The sequence below is a fragment of the Microcaecilia unicolor genome, chromosome 2 (genome assembly GCF_901765095.1).
Source record: "Microcaecilia unicolor chromosome 2, aMicUni1.1, whole genome shotgun sequence".
NCBI classification, from domain to species: domain Eukaryota; kingdom Metazoa; phylum Chordata; class Amphibia; order Gymnophiona; family Siphonopidae; genus Microcaecilia; species Microcaecilia unicolor.
This window is the reverse complement of record NC_044032.1, coordinates 65,207,419-65,225,594: the sequence shown is the minus strand read 5'-3', so window position 1 is coordinate 65,225,594 and position 18,176 is coordinate 65,207,419. Positions and strand designations below refer to the sequence as shown.

General features: G+C 43.1%; 1 protein-coding gene across 1 annotated transcript in view; it reads left to right on the top strand.

Annotated features, from left to right (window-relative positions):
* Positions 1-18,176, top strand: part of PDZD2 (PDZ domain containing 2) — a 307,044-nt gene that overhangs the window by 77,164 nt on the left and 211,704 nt on the right. The window contains exons 2-3 of the mRNA XM_030193000.1: positions 9,035-9,177; positions 11,193-11,325. Coding sequence (XP_030048860.1) covers positions 9,035-9,177; positions 11,193-11,325 — 276 coding nt within the window. The remainder of the gene's footprint in view (positions 1-9,034; positions 9,178-11,192; positions 11,326-18,176) is intronic.

Below are 18,176 nucleotides of genomic sequence, written 5' to 3'. Positions count from 1 at the left end.
ACCTACTTGCATATCCCTATTTGACCGGCACACCAACGTTTCCTTCGGTTTGTGGTGCTCGGCCAGCATTTTCATTTTTGGGCTCTTCCCTTCGGGCTTATGACTGCTCCTCGGATGTTTACCAAAGTCATGGTAGTAGCTGCAGCACTCAGAATGGAAGGCATTCTAGTTCATCCTTATGTAGGTGATTGGTTGATCAGAGCAAAGTCTTACCAGGAGAGGGTTCAGGTGACAGCTCGAGTAGTAGACTTCTTGAAGTCCTTAGGTTGGGTAGTCAGTGCACAAAAGATCCATCTGCAGCCATCTTAGTCATTGGAGTACCTGGGAGTCTGTTTCAACATGTTGCAGGGCCGTGTTTTTCTTCCGCCGGCTTGTGTCCTCAAACTGCAGTCTCAGTTTCGTCACTTATTGCAGTCACCGAGGCCAGCAGCCAAGGATTATCTTCAGGTCCTGGGTTCCATGGTGGCAGCGATCGAGGCAGTGCCCTGGGCCAGGGCTCACATGAGGCCGCTTCAGAGGTCACTTCTTTCTTGGTGGTCGACACAGAAGTAGAAGTACGCTCTACATCAGAAATTGTCGCTTCCGGTTCAGGTGAAGAGCGTCCTACGTTAGTGGCTGCGAGATGGCAGTATGACCAAGGGAATGCCTCTGGACCAGCCCAACTTGGAAGGTGGTTACAACAAATGCCAGTCTCCAGGATGGGAAGCTCACTGTCAGGGACAGTATGCTCAAGGTCTGTGGTCTCCTCAGGAGAGATCTTGCTCAATATAGGCCGGTGAGTCTGACGTCGGTGCCGGGCAAGATGGTGGAGGCTATTATTAAGAATAAAATTGCAGAGCATATACAAAAACATGGACTGATGAGACAAAGTCAGCACGGATTTAGTGAAGGGAAGTCTTGCCTCACCAATCTAATGCATTTTTTTGAGGGGGTAAGCAAACATGTGGACAACGGGGAGCCGGTTGATATTGTATATCTGGATTTTCAGAAGGCGTTTGACAAAGTGCCGCACGAAAGACTCCTGAAGAAATTGCAGAGTCATGGAATCGGAGGTAGGGTATTATTATGGATTAAGAACTGGTTGAAAGATAGGAAGCAGAGAGTAGGATTGCGTGGCCAGTATTCTCAGTGGAGGAGGGTAGTTAGTGGGGTCCCGCAGGGGTCTGTGCTGGGTCCGTTGCTTTTTAATGTATTTATAAATGACCTAGAGATGGGAATAACTAGTGAGGTAATTAAATTCGCCGATGACACAAAATTATTCAGGGTCGTCAAGTCGCAGGAGGAATGTGAACGATTACAGGAGGACCTTGCGAGACTGGGAGAATGGGCATGCAAGTGGCAGATGAAGTTCAATGTTGACAAGTGCAAAGTGATGCATGTGGGTAAGAGGAACCCGAATTATAGCTACGTCTTGCAAGGTTCCGCGTTAGGAGTTACGGATCAAGAAAGGGATCTGGGTGTCGTCGTCGATGATACGCTGAAACCTTCTGCTCAGTGTGCTGCTGCGGCTAGGAAAGCGAATAGAATGTTGGGTGTTATTAGGAAGGGTATGGAGTCCAGGTGTGCGGATGTTATAATGCCGTTGTATCGCTCCATGGTGCGACCGCACCTGGAGTATTGTGTTCAGTACTGGTCTCCGTATCTCAAAAAAGATATAGTAGAATTGGAAAAGGTACAGCGAAGGGCGACGAAAATGATAGTGGGGATGGGACGACTTTCCTATGAAGAGAGGCTGAGAAGGCTAGGGCTTTTCAGCTTGGAGAAGAGACGGCTGAGGGGAGATATGATAGAAGTGTATAAAATAATGAGTGGAATGGATCGGGTGGATGTGAAGCGACTGTTCACGCTATCCAAAAATACTAGGACTAGAGGGCATGAGTTGAAGCTACAGTGTGGTAAATTTAAAACGAATCGGAGAAAAGTTTTCTTCACCCAACATGTAATTAGACTCTGGAATTCGTTGCCGGAGAACGTGGTACGGGCGGTTAGCTTGACGGAGTTTAAAAAGGGGTTAGATAGATTCCTAAAGGACAAGTCCATAGACCGCTATTAAATGGACTTGGAAAAATTCCGCATTTTTAGGTATAACTTGTCTGGAATGTTTTTACGTTTGGGGAGCGTGCCAGGTGCCCTTGACCTGGATTGGCCACTGTCGGTGACAGGATGCTGGGCTAGATGGACCTTTGGTCTTTCCCAGTATGGCACTACTTATGTACTTATGTACTAATAAATCTATTGGAGACTAGGGCAGTTAGACTAACAATCCAGACCTTTCTTCATCTGTTGAGGGGCGAGGCAGTCCGCGTGATGTCAGAAAATACCACAGCGGTGGCTTACATCAATCGGCAAGGAGGAACAAGGAGTCAGCAGTTGGAGCAAGAAGTGGCACAGCTGTTATAGTGGTCGGAGGTGCATCTGGTGGTGCTGTCAGCGGCTCATGTAGCAGGAGTTCAAAATGTTGAGGCAGACTTTCTCAGTTTTTCAGGGAGTGGGCTCTAAGCGATGTGGCGTATCGGGCGGTGGTGAACCATTGGGGGGGTTCCCCAAGATGGATCTGTTTGCTCCCTGGCCGACCAGTCTTCTTTATGCCTTTTCTCCCTGGCCATTGATAGTGCGTCTACTTCAGAGAGTCGAGATGCACAGGGGCCATCTGATCTTGGTGGCGCCGGATTGGCCTCACAGACCGTGGTACGCTGATCTTCAGTGGCTTCTAGTAGAGGATCCGTTCAAGCTCCCGGTCAAGCAGGATCTTTTGGCTCAGGGCCCGGTGTTTCATCTGGATCTGGGTCGATTCTGTCTTACGACCTGGCTCTTGAGTGGGTGAGACTGACAAGAAAGGATACTCAGCTAACATAATTGCTACTATGCTTTGCTTTTGTCGGCGTTCTACCTCTTTGAATTATGTTTGGACCTGGAGGATTTTTGAGGCCTGATGTGAGGAACTCTGGATAGCTCCCTTTCCCGCGCATGTCTTGCAAATTTTGGATTTTCTGCAGTGTGGTTTTGACAAAGGCCACGTTTTGGCTTCTCTTAACGTGCACATTGCAGCTCTGTCATGTTTTCGAGGTCATGTTCAAGGAAGATCGCTGGCTAGCCACCTGGATGTGTTCCGTTTTTAAAGAGGGATTAGCCTCCTGCGTCCTCTGTCACGCTGTTCTTTTCCCCACTGGGATCTTAATTTGGTGCTCTCGGTTCTTACCAAGCCTCCCTTTGAGCCTTTGTCTTCTTGTACTTTGAAGGACTTAACCCTGAAGGCATTGTTTTTAGGGGCTATTGCCTAAGCTAGGAGAGTTTCGGAGTTGCAGGCTCTTTCATGAAGGTCTCCGTTTTTGGAATTCAGCTGAGATCGAGTGGTTTTAAGACCAGTTCCTTCTTTTCTGCCCAAGGTATTGACTCATTTTCATTCATCTCAACTGGTGATGTTCTAGGTTCTTTCTCCGGGTCGGAAGAGCAGTGTCTCTTGAAGCTTTTGGATGTCAGAGTTCTGAAGCATTATGTAAAGTCTATGGAGCATATTTGTCGGTCCGACCAGAGATTCACACAAAGGGCTTATGGCTTTTAAGACCACTATTTCTCATTGGCTTAAGGAAATTATTGCATCAGCTTACCTTCTTTCTGGGAAAGCTGTTCCAGAAGGAGTTAAAGCTTACTCTACCAGAGGTCAGGCTACTTCTTGGGCAGAGCGTTGTCTGGTGCCTCTGGAGGACATTTGTATGGCGGCGACTTGGTCTTCTTTGCATTCCTTTTCTAAGCACTATCGATTGGACCTCCTGAGTCATCAGCAAGTTGTTTTCGGGGCACACGTTTTGACGGCGGGGCTGTTAGGGTCCCTCCCATAATCGTACTGCTTTGTTACTTCCTGTCAGTGACATTCTAGACCGGTCCAGAGGGATGCTAAGGAAGGAGAAATTAGACCTTACCTGCTAATTTGCTTTCCTTTAGTCCCTCCGGACCGGCCCAGATCCCTCCCTTTAGATAGTCTGTGTCTTCAAGTGATATTGTTTTCTTGGGAGCTGTGTTGCTGGTTTCTGGTTTCATTGTTAAAAAAAAAAAAAAAGGAAAGAAAACAAATTCTGTGGTTCAGTATGTAACCTTTTGTGCATGATATGCAGGGGCATGTCATTGGTCACATTATTGTTGGTGGCACACACCCTGTGTTGGCAATGTGCCGGTGGCTGCTCAGGCTTTTGTATGCACAGACCATTTACTTATTGTTTTACTTTCTTCTGCTTTGGTACTTTGTTACCTGATCTTTCTCTTGTTGCCAAGGGCTCTTATTGGCTCTCTCTCTCTAGAGTCACAGTTTTTTTTCTCAGTCTCCACCTGCTGGAAGGCGTGCACAAACCATCAGTCACATTCTGGGCCGTTCCGGAGGGACTAAAGGAAAGCAAATTAGCAGGTAAGGTCTAATTTCTCCTTTTTAGTTTAAAAGCACTTTAATTTCATAAACCTTATGTACCTGAATTGTTTTAAAGTTTCCTCTTAGTATTCTGAGTAACCATAAGGTCATGAATGCCATGCTCTGGTCCTGAGACGTTCTCACCCACAGAGCTGCCACCTTGGTTTGTTTTGTGGTTTCTATGTGAATTAATTCTTGTCTTTAACATCTGACTTCTTTACTCAACATAGCACCCTTCTTCCTATTTCTGCATTTAGTAACATATACTACAGCACATGCATAATCCCCTTAATACTGAATGGTTTTCCCATGTAGGTAACTTGTGGGGTCCTGTGATATGTGCTGGCACAATTTTCAGCTTGGAATACTGCAAGCTTTGAGCTTCTGTTGGGAGCTTGCTTTTCACTAATTTTTGGTTCAGATAAGGAGGTTAGAAGGCCAGCTCTAGTGGAGCAGAGACTTGCACAATACCCTTAGACCCCACTGCAAGCCTCTCAACTCTCTCTTTGGATTCTGTACTGGTGCTTGGTGTTATTCTCACTGGACTTCATTTGCTCCATGGCTGGCGAGTCTGTGCTTTCTCGCTCAAACAGTTTTGAGCAATGTGTCCCTGCTCCTACAATGAAAACACACCACGTCTCCACCCCCTGTTCTCATAGGAGCTCTTCTGGCTATATCTGACCTAGGCAAGGAGGCGCTTCATAATGTTTTGCACGATCCATCCATTCCGGCTCCCACGTCCGTCGGCCCGATTCCTCATGCCTTCGTTCCAACTGATTAACTCTTTGAATCAGCTCACGCAAGGGGTCGTCTTCTTCTCCCACACCAGAGCTTCTCTCTGGAAGCACCGCAGGTCACCGCATTGGATCTGTAAGTCATCCTTCTAGAACAATGGCTGTAGATCCTTTATGATTTTTCTGTTTTTCCAGCTCTGGATTGTATGTCAGTACAAGAGGGACTAAGATTTTCTTTTCATTGCACTGCACTAGGTTTTCCCTGGATGTGCTAAGTAAAGAGGCAATCTTCCTAGAGGTAACATAGTAACAAAGTAGATGACAGCAGAAAAAGACCTGGACGGTCCATCCAGTCTACCCAACAAGATAAACTCACGTGTGCCATTTTTTGTGTATACCTTATCTTGATTTGTACCTGTGTTTTTCAGGGCACAGACCATATAAGTCTGCCCAGCACTGTCCCCACCCCCCAACCACCCGCCCCGCCTCCCACCACCGGCTCTGGCACAGACCATATAAGTCTGCCCAGCACTATCCCTGCCTCCCAACCACCAGCCCCGCCTCCCACCACTGGCTCTGGCACAGACCGTATAAGTCTGCCCAGCACTCTCCCCACCTCCCAACCACCAGCCCTGCCTCCTACCACCGGCTAAGCTTCTGGGGATCCCTTCCTTCTGAGCAGGATTCCTTTATGTTTATCCTACGCATGTTTGAATTCCGTTACCGTTTTCCTCTCCACCACCTCCCGCGGGAGGGCATTCCAAGCATCCACCACTCTCTCCATGAAAAAATACTTCCTGACATTTTTCTTGAGTCTGCCCCCCTTCAATCTCATTTCATGTCCTCTAGTTCTACCACCTTCCCATCTCCGGAAAAGGTTCATTGGCAGATTAATACCTTTCAAATATTTGAACGTCTGTATCATATCACCCCTGCTTCTCTTTCCTCCAGGGTATACATGTTCAGGTCAACAAGTCTCTCATACGTCTTGCAACGCAAATCCCATACCATTCTCGTAGCTTTTATTTGCACCGCTTCCATTTTTTTAACATCCTTCGCAAGATACAGCCTCCAAAATTGAACACAATACTCCAGGTGGGACCTCACCAATGTCTTATACAGGAGTATTAAAACCTCTTTTCTTCTGCTGGTCACACCTCTCTCTATGCAGCCTAGCAATCTTCTAGCTACGGCCACCGCCTTGTCACAATGTTTCGTCGCCTTCAGGTCCTCAGATACTATCACCCCAAGATCCCTTTCCCTGTCTGTACCTATCAGACTCTCACCGCCTAACACATACGTCTCCTGTGGATTTCTACTCCCTAAGTGCATCACTTTGCATTTCTTCACATTGAATTTTAATTGCCAAACCGTTAGACCATTCTTCTAGCTTCTGCAGATCCTTTTTCATGCTTTCCACTTCCCTCCAGGGTGTCCACTCTGTTGCAAATCTTGGTGTCATCCGCAAAAAGGCAAACTTTACCTTGTAAGCCTTCGGCAATGTCACTCGCAAATATATTGAATAGAATCGGCTCCCAGCACCGATCCTTGAGGCACTCCACTACTCACCTTTCCCTCCTTCGAGCGAACTCCATTTATCACCACCCTCTGGCATCTGCCTGTCAGTCAGTTCCTAATCCAGTTCACCACTTCGGGTCCTATCTTCAGCCCGTCTAGTTTATTCAAGAGCCTCCTGTGGGCAACCGTGTCAAAAGCTTTGCTGAAATCTAAGTAGATTACATCCATAGCACGTTCTTGATTTAATTCTCTGGTCACCCAGTCAAAGAATTCAATGAGATTCGTTTGGCACGATTTCCCTTTGGTAAAACCATGTTGTCTCGGATCTTGCAACTTATTTGCTTCCAGGAAATTCACTATCCTTTCCTTCAGCTTGGCTTCCATTACTTTTCCAATAACCAAAGTGAGGCTTACCGGCCTGTAGTTTTCAGCTTCTTCCCTATCACCACTTTTGTGACGAGGGACCACCTCCGCTGTTCTCCAATCCCATGGAACCTTTCCCGTCTGCAAGGATTTATTAAACAAATCTTTAAGAGGACCTGCCAGAACCTCTCTGAGCTCCCTCAATATTCTGGGGTGAATCCCATCTGGTCCTACTGCTTTGTCCACCTTTAGATTTTTAAGTTGTTCATACACACACTGTCTTCCATGAATGGTGCTATATCTACTCCATTCTCACATGTACTTTTGCCAGTCAATTGCGGTCCTTCTCCAGGATTTTCTTCTGTGAAAACAGAACAAAAGTATCTATTTAACAAATTTGCTTTTTCTTCATCATTATCTATATAGTGGTTCTCAGCATCTTTCAGTCTCACAATTCCCTTTTTAGTCTTCCTCCTTTCACTAATATACCTGAAGAAATTTTTGTCACCCCTCCTTACATTTCTAGCCATTTGTTCTTCTTTTGCTTGAAGGATTCAGTCAGGATTTTGAGGTGTTTATTGAGTCAGAGAATATTCGGTAGTATTATAATGGACTTCTTGTATGTGAAGTGTGAATGCTTGAATTGTGCAGGTAGCTGCATCTTTCAGTCGTTTTCATGTATATATATGTTTGTATATAGCCATTGTTTGGTGTCCAGAAAGTTAACTTCCTCTGTGGAGTAGTCCATTTTGAATCTGATTGAAGGACTGTAAAATTGTGTTTTGTTCTCCTCTCCCTCAGTCTAAATCATAAAAATGTCATCAATATACCATATTTAAAGGGTTTAGTCTGATATGTATTCAAAAATGTCTCTTCCAGTTCTACCATAAGGTGGTTGTCATATCAAGGTGCCATCCTGGTGCCCATAGCAGTGTCCATGATTTGTAGATAGATGTCATTATTGAAGCTGAAATAGTTACATTACATTTCAAAGTTACATCCTACCATAACATCACAGTTCTAAGCTGGTTGCAAAAGTCAAGAGGCCAGAACAATCTCTGGGAATTACGTAAACTCTACATAAAACATTCACACCCTAAAATATTAATTTTCTTGTAAAACAAATGTTTTAAATAGGTTTTTAACCTTCCTTCTAAATGTAAGGTACTGTTGAGGAAATGAGTTAGGATGTGTTAGATTAATTTTATAGTAGCTTTTGGTGCGCATTGGTAGTCCATGATAGATGTGTTTAGAAATTTGTCACATGTAGTTATGCTATCTGCATGGGATATGTTGCTTTATATTTATTTTACATACACTGCGACCAGGACAGTGTCAGTGATATACTGCTTGATACATAAGAGTACATTATACATTTTCCATGTATTTTTGTACCACTTTAATCTTAACTGTAGCAAATACTATATAACAAATACAAAATAAAACCCAGAATACCTGAAAATTTGCTTTATAAAATTTAAATATCACTTTAGAATTAATGGGTTATTATAACCCTTGCAACTCTGCAAAGGGAGGTTTGTAACAGGACAAGATCTATGAACCCAGCTGAGTGATGTGTTTTTTCCACTAGGTATCTGCTTTCATCTATGAACTGCGATGGAGATTTTGACACAGACCCTTGTATAATGCTGTTCTAGTTATCTTTAGTTATTCTGTCTTCCTGCTATTTAAAGAACCCTTTTACTAACCTGTGTTAGGCACTAACACGTGACTAAAGCAACTTAAAATGGCATACCATGAGACACACTCAGGCATCCTGCTGTAAATGCCAAATCTGCATGTACTTATTATGCACTAAAAAATATTTTTATTTACTTTTGGGAGGGGGTGTGTCAGGGCCATTTGTTCGGCTGTGGCAAACATTGCCTTAGCATGCAGGAAAAACCCACATAAAGGTGCACTAAGGCCACTTTTCACCACAGCATAGTAAAAGAGCCCCTAAGTAAGGTTGGAATACCTTCAAATAAAAGGTCAATAATGATCTTTACTTTCCCCGCAGCGTGAAGGTTGTTGTATATGGAAGATGCATATGGTGAAAGGGGCTGATGGACTGGGAATCCAGATCACAGGAGGCCGTGGATCGAAGAGGTCCCCTCATGGCATCACTGTTGCACACGTGGAAGAAGGAGGCTCTGCGCATAGGTACAGTGACTACTTGTGTCTGTGGTTTATCCATATGTACTTAGTTCATATGCTATTACACTGTAGCGTTCCTGAAAATGATTTTCAGTGCTGTGGTCCCCTTTTACTAAATCATGCTAGTGATTCCTACGAGGCAAATACGATGAAGCCCACTTGAATGAGCTGCGTCACATTTGCTGCATCGGAAATTGCTAGTGCAGTTTAGTAAAAGGGGCTCTATGCCAGCTAATTCAGAAATATGGCCATTCAAAATATTGTGATAAAATTCCTCATGAGAGACTCCTGATAAAATTAGATCATGGGATAGGAGACAGTGTTCTGGTGTGGATTAGGAATTGGTTATCTGGACAAAAAACAGAGGGTAGGGTTAAATGGTCATTTCTCTCAATATAGGAGGGTGTACAGTGGAGTGCCGCATGGATCAGTACTGGGACGGGTGCTATTTAACATATTTATAAATGATGCAGAAATCAGAACAATGAATGAGATGATTAAATTTGCAGATGACACGATTTAAGGTTGTTGAAACATGTGCGGACTGTGAAATATTGCAGGAAGACTGGGCATCCAAATGGCAGATGAAATTTAATGTGGACATTGGAAAGAATAATCCGAATCATAGTTACCTGATGCTATGGTCCACCTTTAGGGGTCAGCATTCAACAAAAAGATCTAGATGTCATTGTAAATAATACGATGAAATCTTCTGCTCAGTGTGTGGTGGCGGCCAAATAAGCAAACAGGATGCTAGGAATTATTAGGAAAGGGATGGTGAATAAGACTGAAAATACTATGATGCCTCTGTATTGCTCCATGGTGCATACACACCTTGAGTATTGCGTTCAGTTCTGATTGCTGTATCTCAAAAAAGATATAGCAGAATTGGAAAAGGTTCAAAGAAGAGTGATCAAAATGATAAAGGGAATGGAACTGCTGTCATATGAGGAAAGGCTAAAGAGGTTAGGGCTCTTCAGCTTGGAAAAGAGATGGATGAGGGGAGATATGATTGAGGTCTACAAAATCCTGAGTGGTATAGAACGAGTAGAAGTAAATCAATGTTGTACTTGTTCCAAAAGTATAAAGACTAGTGGACACTTGAGGAAGTTACATGGAAATACTTTAAAAACAAATAGGAGAGAATATTTTTTCACTCAACGGATATTTAAGCTCTGGAACTCTTTGCCAGAGGATGTAGTAACAGTGGTTAGTGTATCTGGGTTTGAAAAAAGGTTTGAACAAGTTCTTGGAGGAAAAGTCCATAGTCTGCTATTGAGACAGACATGGGGAAGCTACTGCTTGCCCTGAGATTTGTAGTATGGAATGTTGCCACGATTTGGGTTTCAGGCAGGTACTTGTGACCTGGCTTGGCCCCTGTTGAAAACAGGATACTAGGCTAGATAGACCGTTGGTCTGACCCAGTATGGCTACTCTTATGTTCTTAAGTATAATTGTCATGTGGCACATACATAAACTCTCTGAAACTGATATTTAAAATGGTATATATGGTTAACTTCAAATTTGTTGTCCTAACTTCGTGTATGCTGAATATTAGCGGCTTATCTCATTGGTTTTAGCCAGACATCTCATCTTTATCACCTACAGTAATAGCCCAATTTGGTCTGATGAGGGAGATGCAGAAGTGTGTAGGATAAAATACTAGGAGGAGTCCACCTCTGTTAAACTCCTCTATGACTCTGCTTGTTTTGACCATGTTACTCCTCCTCTTATCTCACTCAGAACACTGGTTTCCTATTTCCGCACGGATCAAGCTTCTGATTTTGGTATCATGCTTAACTTCACCATATTTATTGACTTTTCCTTCCTATAAGTACAGTTGACTACTTTGCTTCCTTGGGAACAGTCGGTGATCTCTGTAGCAAACGCCAGGAGAACCCTTGTTTTTTTGAGATCTTATCCTGATCTGTAGAATTCTGCTATCTCAATTGAAGAGCAAAATCTGTTGATTAAGCAATAAATTAATTGCTGCCTTTTGTTTCCTTTTTTTTTTCTTTTAGGGATGGTAGATTGAGATCAGGTGATGAGCTTCTGATGATCAATGGCCAGTCCTTAGTGGGACTCTCTCATCAGGAGGCCGTTGCTGTTTTGCGTTCGGCAGCGGGTCTAGTGCAGCTTGTTGTCGCCAGCAGGGTTGGTAATTTCAATCCTATTCATTCCTATAGTCTATAGGCATCCTATATAGAGAGAATTGTTTAATTTTTAAAGCTTTATTATAACTTGCACTACAAAAGAAATTGAACTCACAATCAAGTGTTTACAAAGGTCAACTTTTATTAGATTCCAGGCAGAATGCTATAATAAGCTTTGTAGTGCTTTCTGTAACGGTAACATTAACAAACAGATTCCTAAATCTCTGCTTTAAGTGCCTGTCTCTCCCCATTAAAATCTTTAATCTCTGTACATAGGGCTAGTTTAACCATTATTTAGACTAGGGTGCTGTTGAGGGTAGCGATAAGCAGCCTGTACAGCGTGGGGCCTTTCAACATTTGGCCATACTCAATCCCTGCTGTATTCCACCCTCTTCAACAGGCATCAGAAGGTAAAGAATCTGGCAGCCCTTAAGCATGGGCTTCTGCTGCATGCCTGCCCAGGCACAGCCTAGATAGGGTGGGGATGGCAGGAAAGGGAAAATGTTGGAATATAAGGGGAGAGGAGTGTAGGGCCTTGAGTCAACCCTGTGGAGCTGGGGGATGGCTGAAGGTTCACCTAGGGCAGTGATTCTTACCTGCATTCTTACAAGGTGCAAAAAGTTTCAACATACACCACTGGATTTTAACCCATATCCACTCATCCCCACTAAGAACCATTCCATCCCCACTGATCCCCACAAGTAATCTCCTCCATCCCCATCTGTACCTGTAACCATCAGAAGTAGTTATTTAATTTAATTATGCTACTGAAATACATTAGATCATCAATATACCTACTATTAAGAAACTGGAACAAGATGAACTGTTACAGATTCCTACACAGACACCACATGCCAGCAGAATCATTCCTACACAGACACCACATGCCAGCAGAATCCTTCACCTCAGCTACAGAACATGATTGTCACCTGGTACAAAATAGGGAACTGCAAAAAACATGCAGACAAAAATCTGAAAGCAGAGATATCAGACTCTGCATGTTGTGTAACACCAGAGAAATAGAAATAAATTCATGTCCTCCTGTATAGTGCAAAATAAAACAGACAGATGTTAATTCTCATCATCAAGATAATTCAGTCACTAAGTTGAAAATAACATCATTTTTCCTACTTTTGTAGTCTGGTGATTTTATTATTCCAGTCATCTTGTTCCCAATCTTTAGTTCTGCTTTCCTCTGTATGTGCTCTTAACTCTGTTTCCAGGGCCTCCTTTCCGATTGCTATTTCTTTTCTCACCTCCTGCCCTGTGTCTGTCTGGCACTGAGCTTTCATGTTCAGCTTTCTTCAATTTCTCTGCTTCCTTCTCCAATCTATCTTGTTTTACCTCTCCCTCTTCCTTCTCCATGTGCAGCCTGTCTCCCCACTTCCTTTTCCCTCATGTGCAACATATCTCCCCTCTTCTACTCCCTTCCCTTCATGTGCAGCATGTCTCCCCTCTTCTACTCCCTTCCCTTCAGGTGCTGCCTGTCTCCCCTCTTCTACTCCCTTCCTTTCATGTGCAGTTTATCTCCCCTTTTCTCTTCCCACCCCTTCATGTGCAGCCCATATTCCCCCTTCCCTTCATGTGCAGCCTGTCTCCCCTCTTCTTTTCCTGTCCCTTCATGTCCAACCTGTCTTCCCTTCCCTTCATGTCCAGCCTGTCTCCCCTCTTCTCTTCCCTTTCCTACATGTGCAACATTTCACTCATTTTCCTCTGTGGTATTCTCTCCTTTTCAGTGAATCCAATAAACCTTTTCACACCAAAGAGAAAAATGTTTACCTCAAATTTTACTTGGAGCCAATTCAGCTCTGCCAATGAAAGGATAATGGTTCTCACTGACCTAAAATTAATCTAGCCACTATATTTTGGGTACTGGTTAGAGCAGCATACTGAGAATGAGGAAAGACCGGTTTAAATCCCACTGCCGCTCCTTGTGATCTTGGGCAAATCATTTAACCCTTGTGTACCTCGGGCACAAAGTTTGATTGTAAAGCATCCGAGGAAGGGACAGAAAAAAAATACCTACTGTACCTGGATATAGCTTGCCATGAGCTACTACTGAAAAGTCATGAGCTAAATCTAAACCATTTTACTACTTTCACCTGAAAAGCATATTCTGATATAGGAGCAAAACCATTTGTACATACTACCACCACCTACACCAATCTTTGCCATCTGAGCGGTCTTTTTCTAAGCTGTGGTAATGTTTTAGCGCACGCTAGAAATCAGCTGGTGGTAAATGCCAAGATGCCCATTATATTACTATGGGTGTCTTGGCGTTTACCGACAGCTGATTTCTACTGAGAGCTAAAAACGCTACCACGGCTTAGTAAAAGACCCCATAAATGAGTTGTATGCTAGCCTGGTTAGAACCTAAGAAAGGCAAATAATAGTAGTAAATATTTTTTTCTTGTTTTTGGAGAATGTAGTAACCAGCATAGCTTATGAGCAAATGAAATAAGCATAGAAAATGGCACCACAGTTCCCAGTTTACCATCATTTCCTAGCCTCTCATTTCCATTGCCAGGCAGTAAAGTTGGGGTCTGAACACCCTCAAATAGGCAAGAATGTGACAGTTTGTGTGGTAACACCTTGTATCTGCTATATTGCAGATTTATGGTCCTGACACTTTGAGGGTATTTTTATAAAGATGTACTTATTTATAGCATATGCGACATATATTGGGCCAGATTCTCGATATGGCACCTAAAAAAATCCATGTGGAAAACATTTCCGCCTAAGCGTTTGTATAAGCGGCACCTACATTTAGGCGCGGTATATAGAATACACTTAGTTGATATCCTAGCGCCTAAATCTAAGTGCCTCCATTTACACCGATAAAAATGTGACATAAATCCCGGCACGTAGATTTAGGTGCAGAGGGCCATATTCTGTAAAAGTGTGGGTAAATTTTGGAATGACCACAAAATGTCCATTTCTCTGCCCTTAACCATGCCCCTTTTTATCTGCGCACATTAAGGTTTAGGCACTCTGCATTACATAATATGGTTAGCAACTTGTGAGTGTAAATTCTAATTATTGTCAATTAGTGCTCAATATTGCTTGTTAAGTGCTGTTAACAATGCTGTGGCTTATTATGGGGCCCTTTTACAAAGGCATGTAAGGGCCTGTGCATATCCAATGCGCACCAAATCGGCATTACCGCCCGGATACTGCGTGCCCCGAGTGGTAATTCTGAATTTGGCATGTGCCGAAAACACTCAGTAGAAAATATTTTCTATTTTCTGCTGGGTGGTGCTTACCCGGCGATAAATGGCTGTGGGTGGGCACTGCATGCTACCACCTGGGTAGTGCATGAGAACTTACCTCTAAGTCAGTGGGTGGCGATGATTTCTCAGGCCGAAAATGAACATGTGCTGCTTTTTATTTTGCTGCACGTCCATTTTCCAGCCCCTTAAAAAAGGCCCTTTGTCTAGTACGCAGTAAAAACTGGCCTGGCGTGCACCCAAAAGATGTGCTCACACTGCCGCAGGCTACTTTTTGCCACAGCTTAGTAAAAGGGCCCCTAAGGTAATTAAGTTACACACACTATTATAGAATCCACTTGTATTTTGGTGCGGAACACTAGGCGCACTATATAGAATCTGGGGGATTGTGTCTACTTTGCAGACATGTCTGTGCCTAAATTATAAAGAAGCATATTTTCAAAGCACTTAGACTTACAAAGTTACATAGAGGGGCATAATTGAACGTCGCCGGCAAAATAGATCGCCGGCGATCTATCTTGGCAGTGGCGCAACAGCTGGCTGGAACCATATTATTGAAAAAGATGGCCGGCCATCTTTTTTTTCGATAATACGATTTAGCCCGTCCAAATGCCAGAGTTCGCCGGGTTTGAGATGGCAGGTTTTGTTTTTCAGCAATAATGGAAAAAAATGCCGGCGATCTCAAACCCGGCGAAAGGCTGGCAAAAAAAGATTTTTATTTTTTTAGTGTGGGAGGGGGTTGGTGACCACTGGGGGAGTATGCGGAGGTCATCCCCTATCCCTCCGGTGGTCATCTGGTGAGTTGGGGCACCTTTTTGAGGCTTGGTCGTGAAAATAAAATGATCAAGTAAACCTGGCGAAATACTGCTTAACGCCGCTTTTTTTTCCATTATCCGCAAAAGCCAGCCATCTGGTAGCCACGCCCATGCCCGCCTATGTCCCGCCTTTGCTATGCTGCTGACGCGCCCCCTTGAACTTTCGCTGGTGCGGCGACGGGAAAGCAGCGATGGTGTCAAAAAAGCAGCTTTCGATTATACCGATTTCGCCACTTTTGAGAGATCGCCGGCCATCTCCCAATTTATGTCGGAAGATCGCCGGCGATCACTTTTCGAAAATAAGCCTGATAGTAACCTATGGAACTTTGTAAGTCTAAGTGTTTTGCAAATGAGCTCTTTAATCACCCATTTAAATTACTTATTTTATAATTTACATGCACACTTGCGAATTCCATTCATGCTCTTATCAAACTTACTGCTGCACATATGTACTGGCAAAGTACAAGCCACCATATGTCAGTGAACATATTTATACCAGAATTTTACAAAAGGCCATGCTTTTGTGGCTTTACACACACACACACACACACACATATATATATATATATATATATATAGAACAGAGATATGTAGATATAGATAGATATGAAAGTGTCTTTAAAAAACTAGCCCCTTTAAATACAAGACACTGTAGAACACAAATCTCTAATTTCATGGTAACAAAGCAGAGGGGAAAATGCACAGAAGTGTAGTAATGAGCCACAGGAAGTGCAGTCAGCCACATATGGATGCAGAGAAAAAGTTTATTGAAAACCAGAACCCAACCCTACCTGTGTTTCAGCAAAGGGGTGTAAAATAACACAGATATAGCAAACATAACAAAAACAATGCTACTAATACTTCTAATAATAATATCAACAGTGATAATGATAATGTATAGAATAGAATGATACCACAATTATTTTATCTGTTTTTGCTGATGGGAGGATTTACAAACCTTGTCACTGACTGAATCAAGACTAATAGCTCACTTTTACCTTGAACAATTATTTTAAAGTAAACAGGGAAGAGAAGCATACATTTATAAGGTATGGGGCACAGAGGAGCTTTTTTGGATTTCATTAACATTATCTGGACACGATTTGCTTAGGGCCTCTCTCACCCTACCTATGTAGTCATGCATTATGCTTTTCACTCCAGATTAGATCCAAACTGTCTTGCATTATTTAGATCACATACAACAAATTATTTCAGCCTGTAGGACAGCAAAGAGGATAATACAACTTTACAGACAGCAGGATTCCAATCACTTCTTCAATGTTCTCTTTCTCTCTATACATTATAGGGTAAAGGGTCACAGATTTGATATACAATCAATGTGGTTTACATATATTACATGCAGGCACTTTCTCTGTCCATTGTAGGCTCACAATCTTAGTTTTGTACCTGGGACATTGGAGGGTTAGGATACATACCTAGGTTCACAAGGAGCTGTATTGGGAATTGAACCCAATTCCACAGGTTATCAGCCCACTGCATTAATATCCAATTTCCACCTGAAATAATTTGATACTGAGGTGCCACTCAATACTTGCACACTCATCCTTATTCATGGTGGGAGCCTGTAGACTGGAGAATTAATCATGAGGTTCTATGTTTGCTTCCCAAGAACATCAAAATTGCTCAAACCAGGAGCCAACTCAATTTCCTGCTAGCCAACTGCAGGTAAAAACAGACTGCTTCCTTTCAAAACAGCTGCTTTCTCATACCAGATCCTCACTACAAGAGCCAGGACCTCTCTCAGCACATCCAAATCCCACTCCCAATTCCAACATTGGGTTTATATTAACATGGCACAACAGCAGCCGGCAAGGGATGTTTTGCATGCTTAGTCAAAAAATCTTTAAGCAAAAAGGTTTGTGACCTTTGAGTTCTCTTTTGCTTGGCTCAGTAGGCTTTTAAGTAGTTTAATTTTGTAGATGAAATGTAAGATAAGAATCATAATTTTCTTCAGTGTATTTCTGTCAGAGTATTGAGTGCCAGTTCAGACTCTCTCACTGCATGCTGTTTATCTAAGTTTGCATTCAGTAAGTTGAGCACTGAATACTCATCTCCAGGTAGTGCCATAATTTTGTCTGTTGTAGCCAGCCCATCCGCCAATTTAGGTTCCATGGCTTTGCATTTATCCTTCTAAATTTTTCTGCAATTTAGAAGCCATAGATTCTTGAGGGCTGCTAACAAATTTGTTCATAAGATCAGAAAAAAAGGCATTTTTAAAGCACTTTAGATGTAGAAATTTGAGCAGTAGAATAAGTGGACCAATTCAGCCTTATCATTTAGGGGCCCTTTTACAAAGCGTCTGTAAGCCCAACGTGGGCTTACCGCACTCTAAATCAGAACTACCGCTGGTCCAACACAGCTGTCGATGATAGTTCCAGCTTGGGTGTGCACCATTTCCGACATGCTGGAAAAAATTCTTTTTTCTAGTGCAGCGCTAACCTGGCAATAATCAGGCATTGTCATGCACTGCTCGGTTACTGCCAGGTTACGGCGGGAGCTCTTACTGTCACCTCAGTGGGTGGCGGTAAGTGCTGCCTGCTGGATGGGCACGCGGTAAGAGTTATCTTGCCACATGGCCATTTTTGTGGGGCGGTAAAAAGGGCCCTGGCACGTGGGAAAATCGGCCCCTGCTGCTACTGCAGGGCCCTTTTTTCCTGCATTTTAGTAAAAGGACCCCTCTATGTCACAGCCTTCTAGTTGTAGTATAATTGTGTTGTGCAAGGATGATGATGTGCATAAGGTCTCAGTGTTCAGAAGTATCTGAAGATGAGATCTCCACAGCCTTGAAA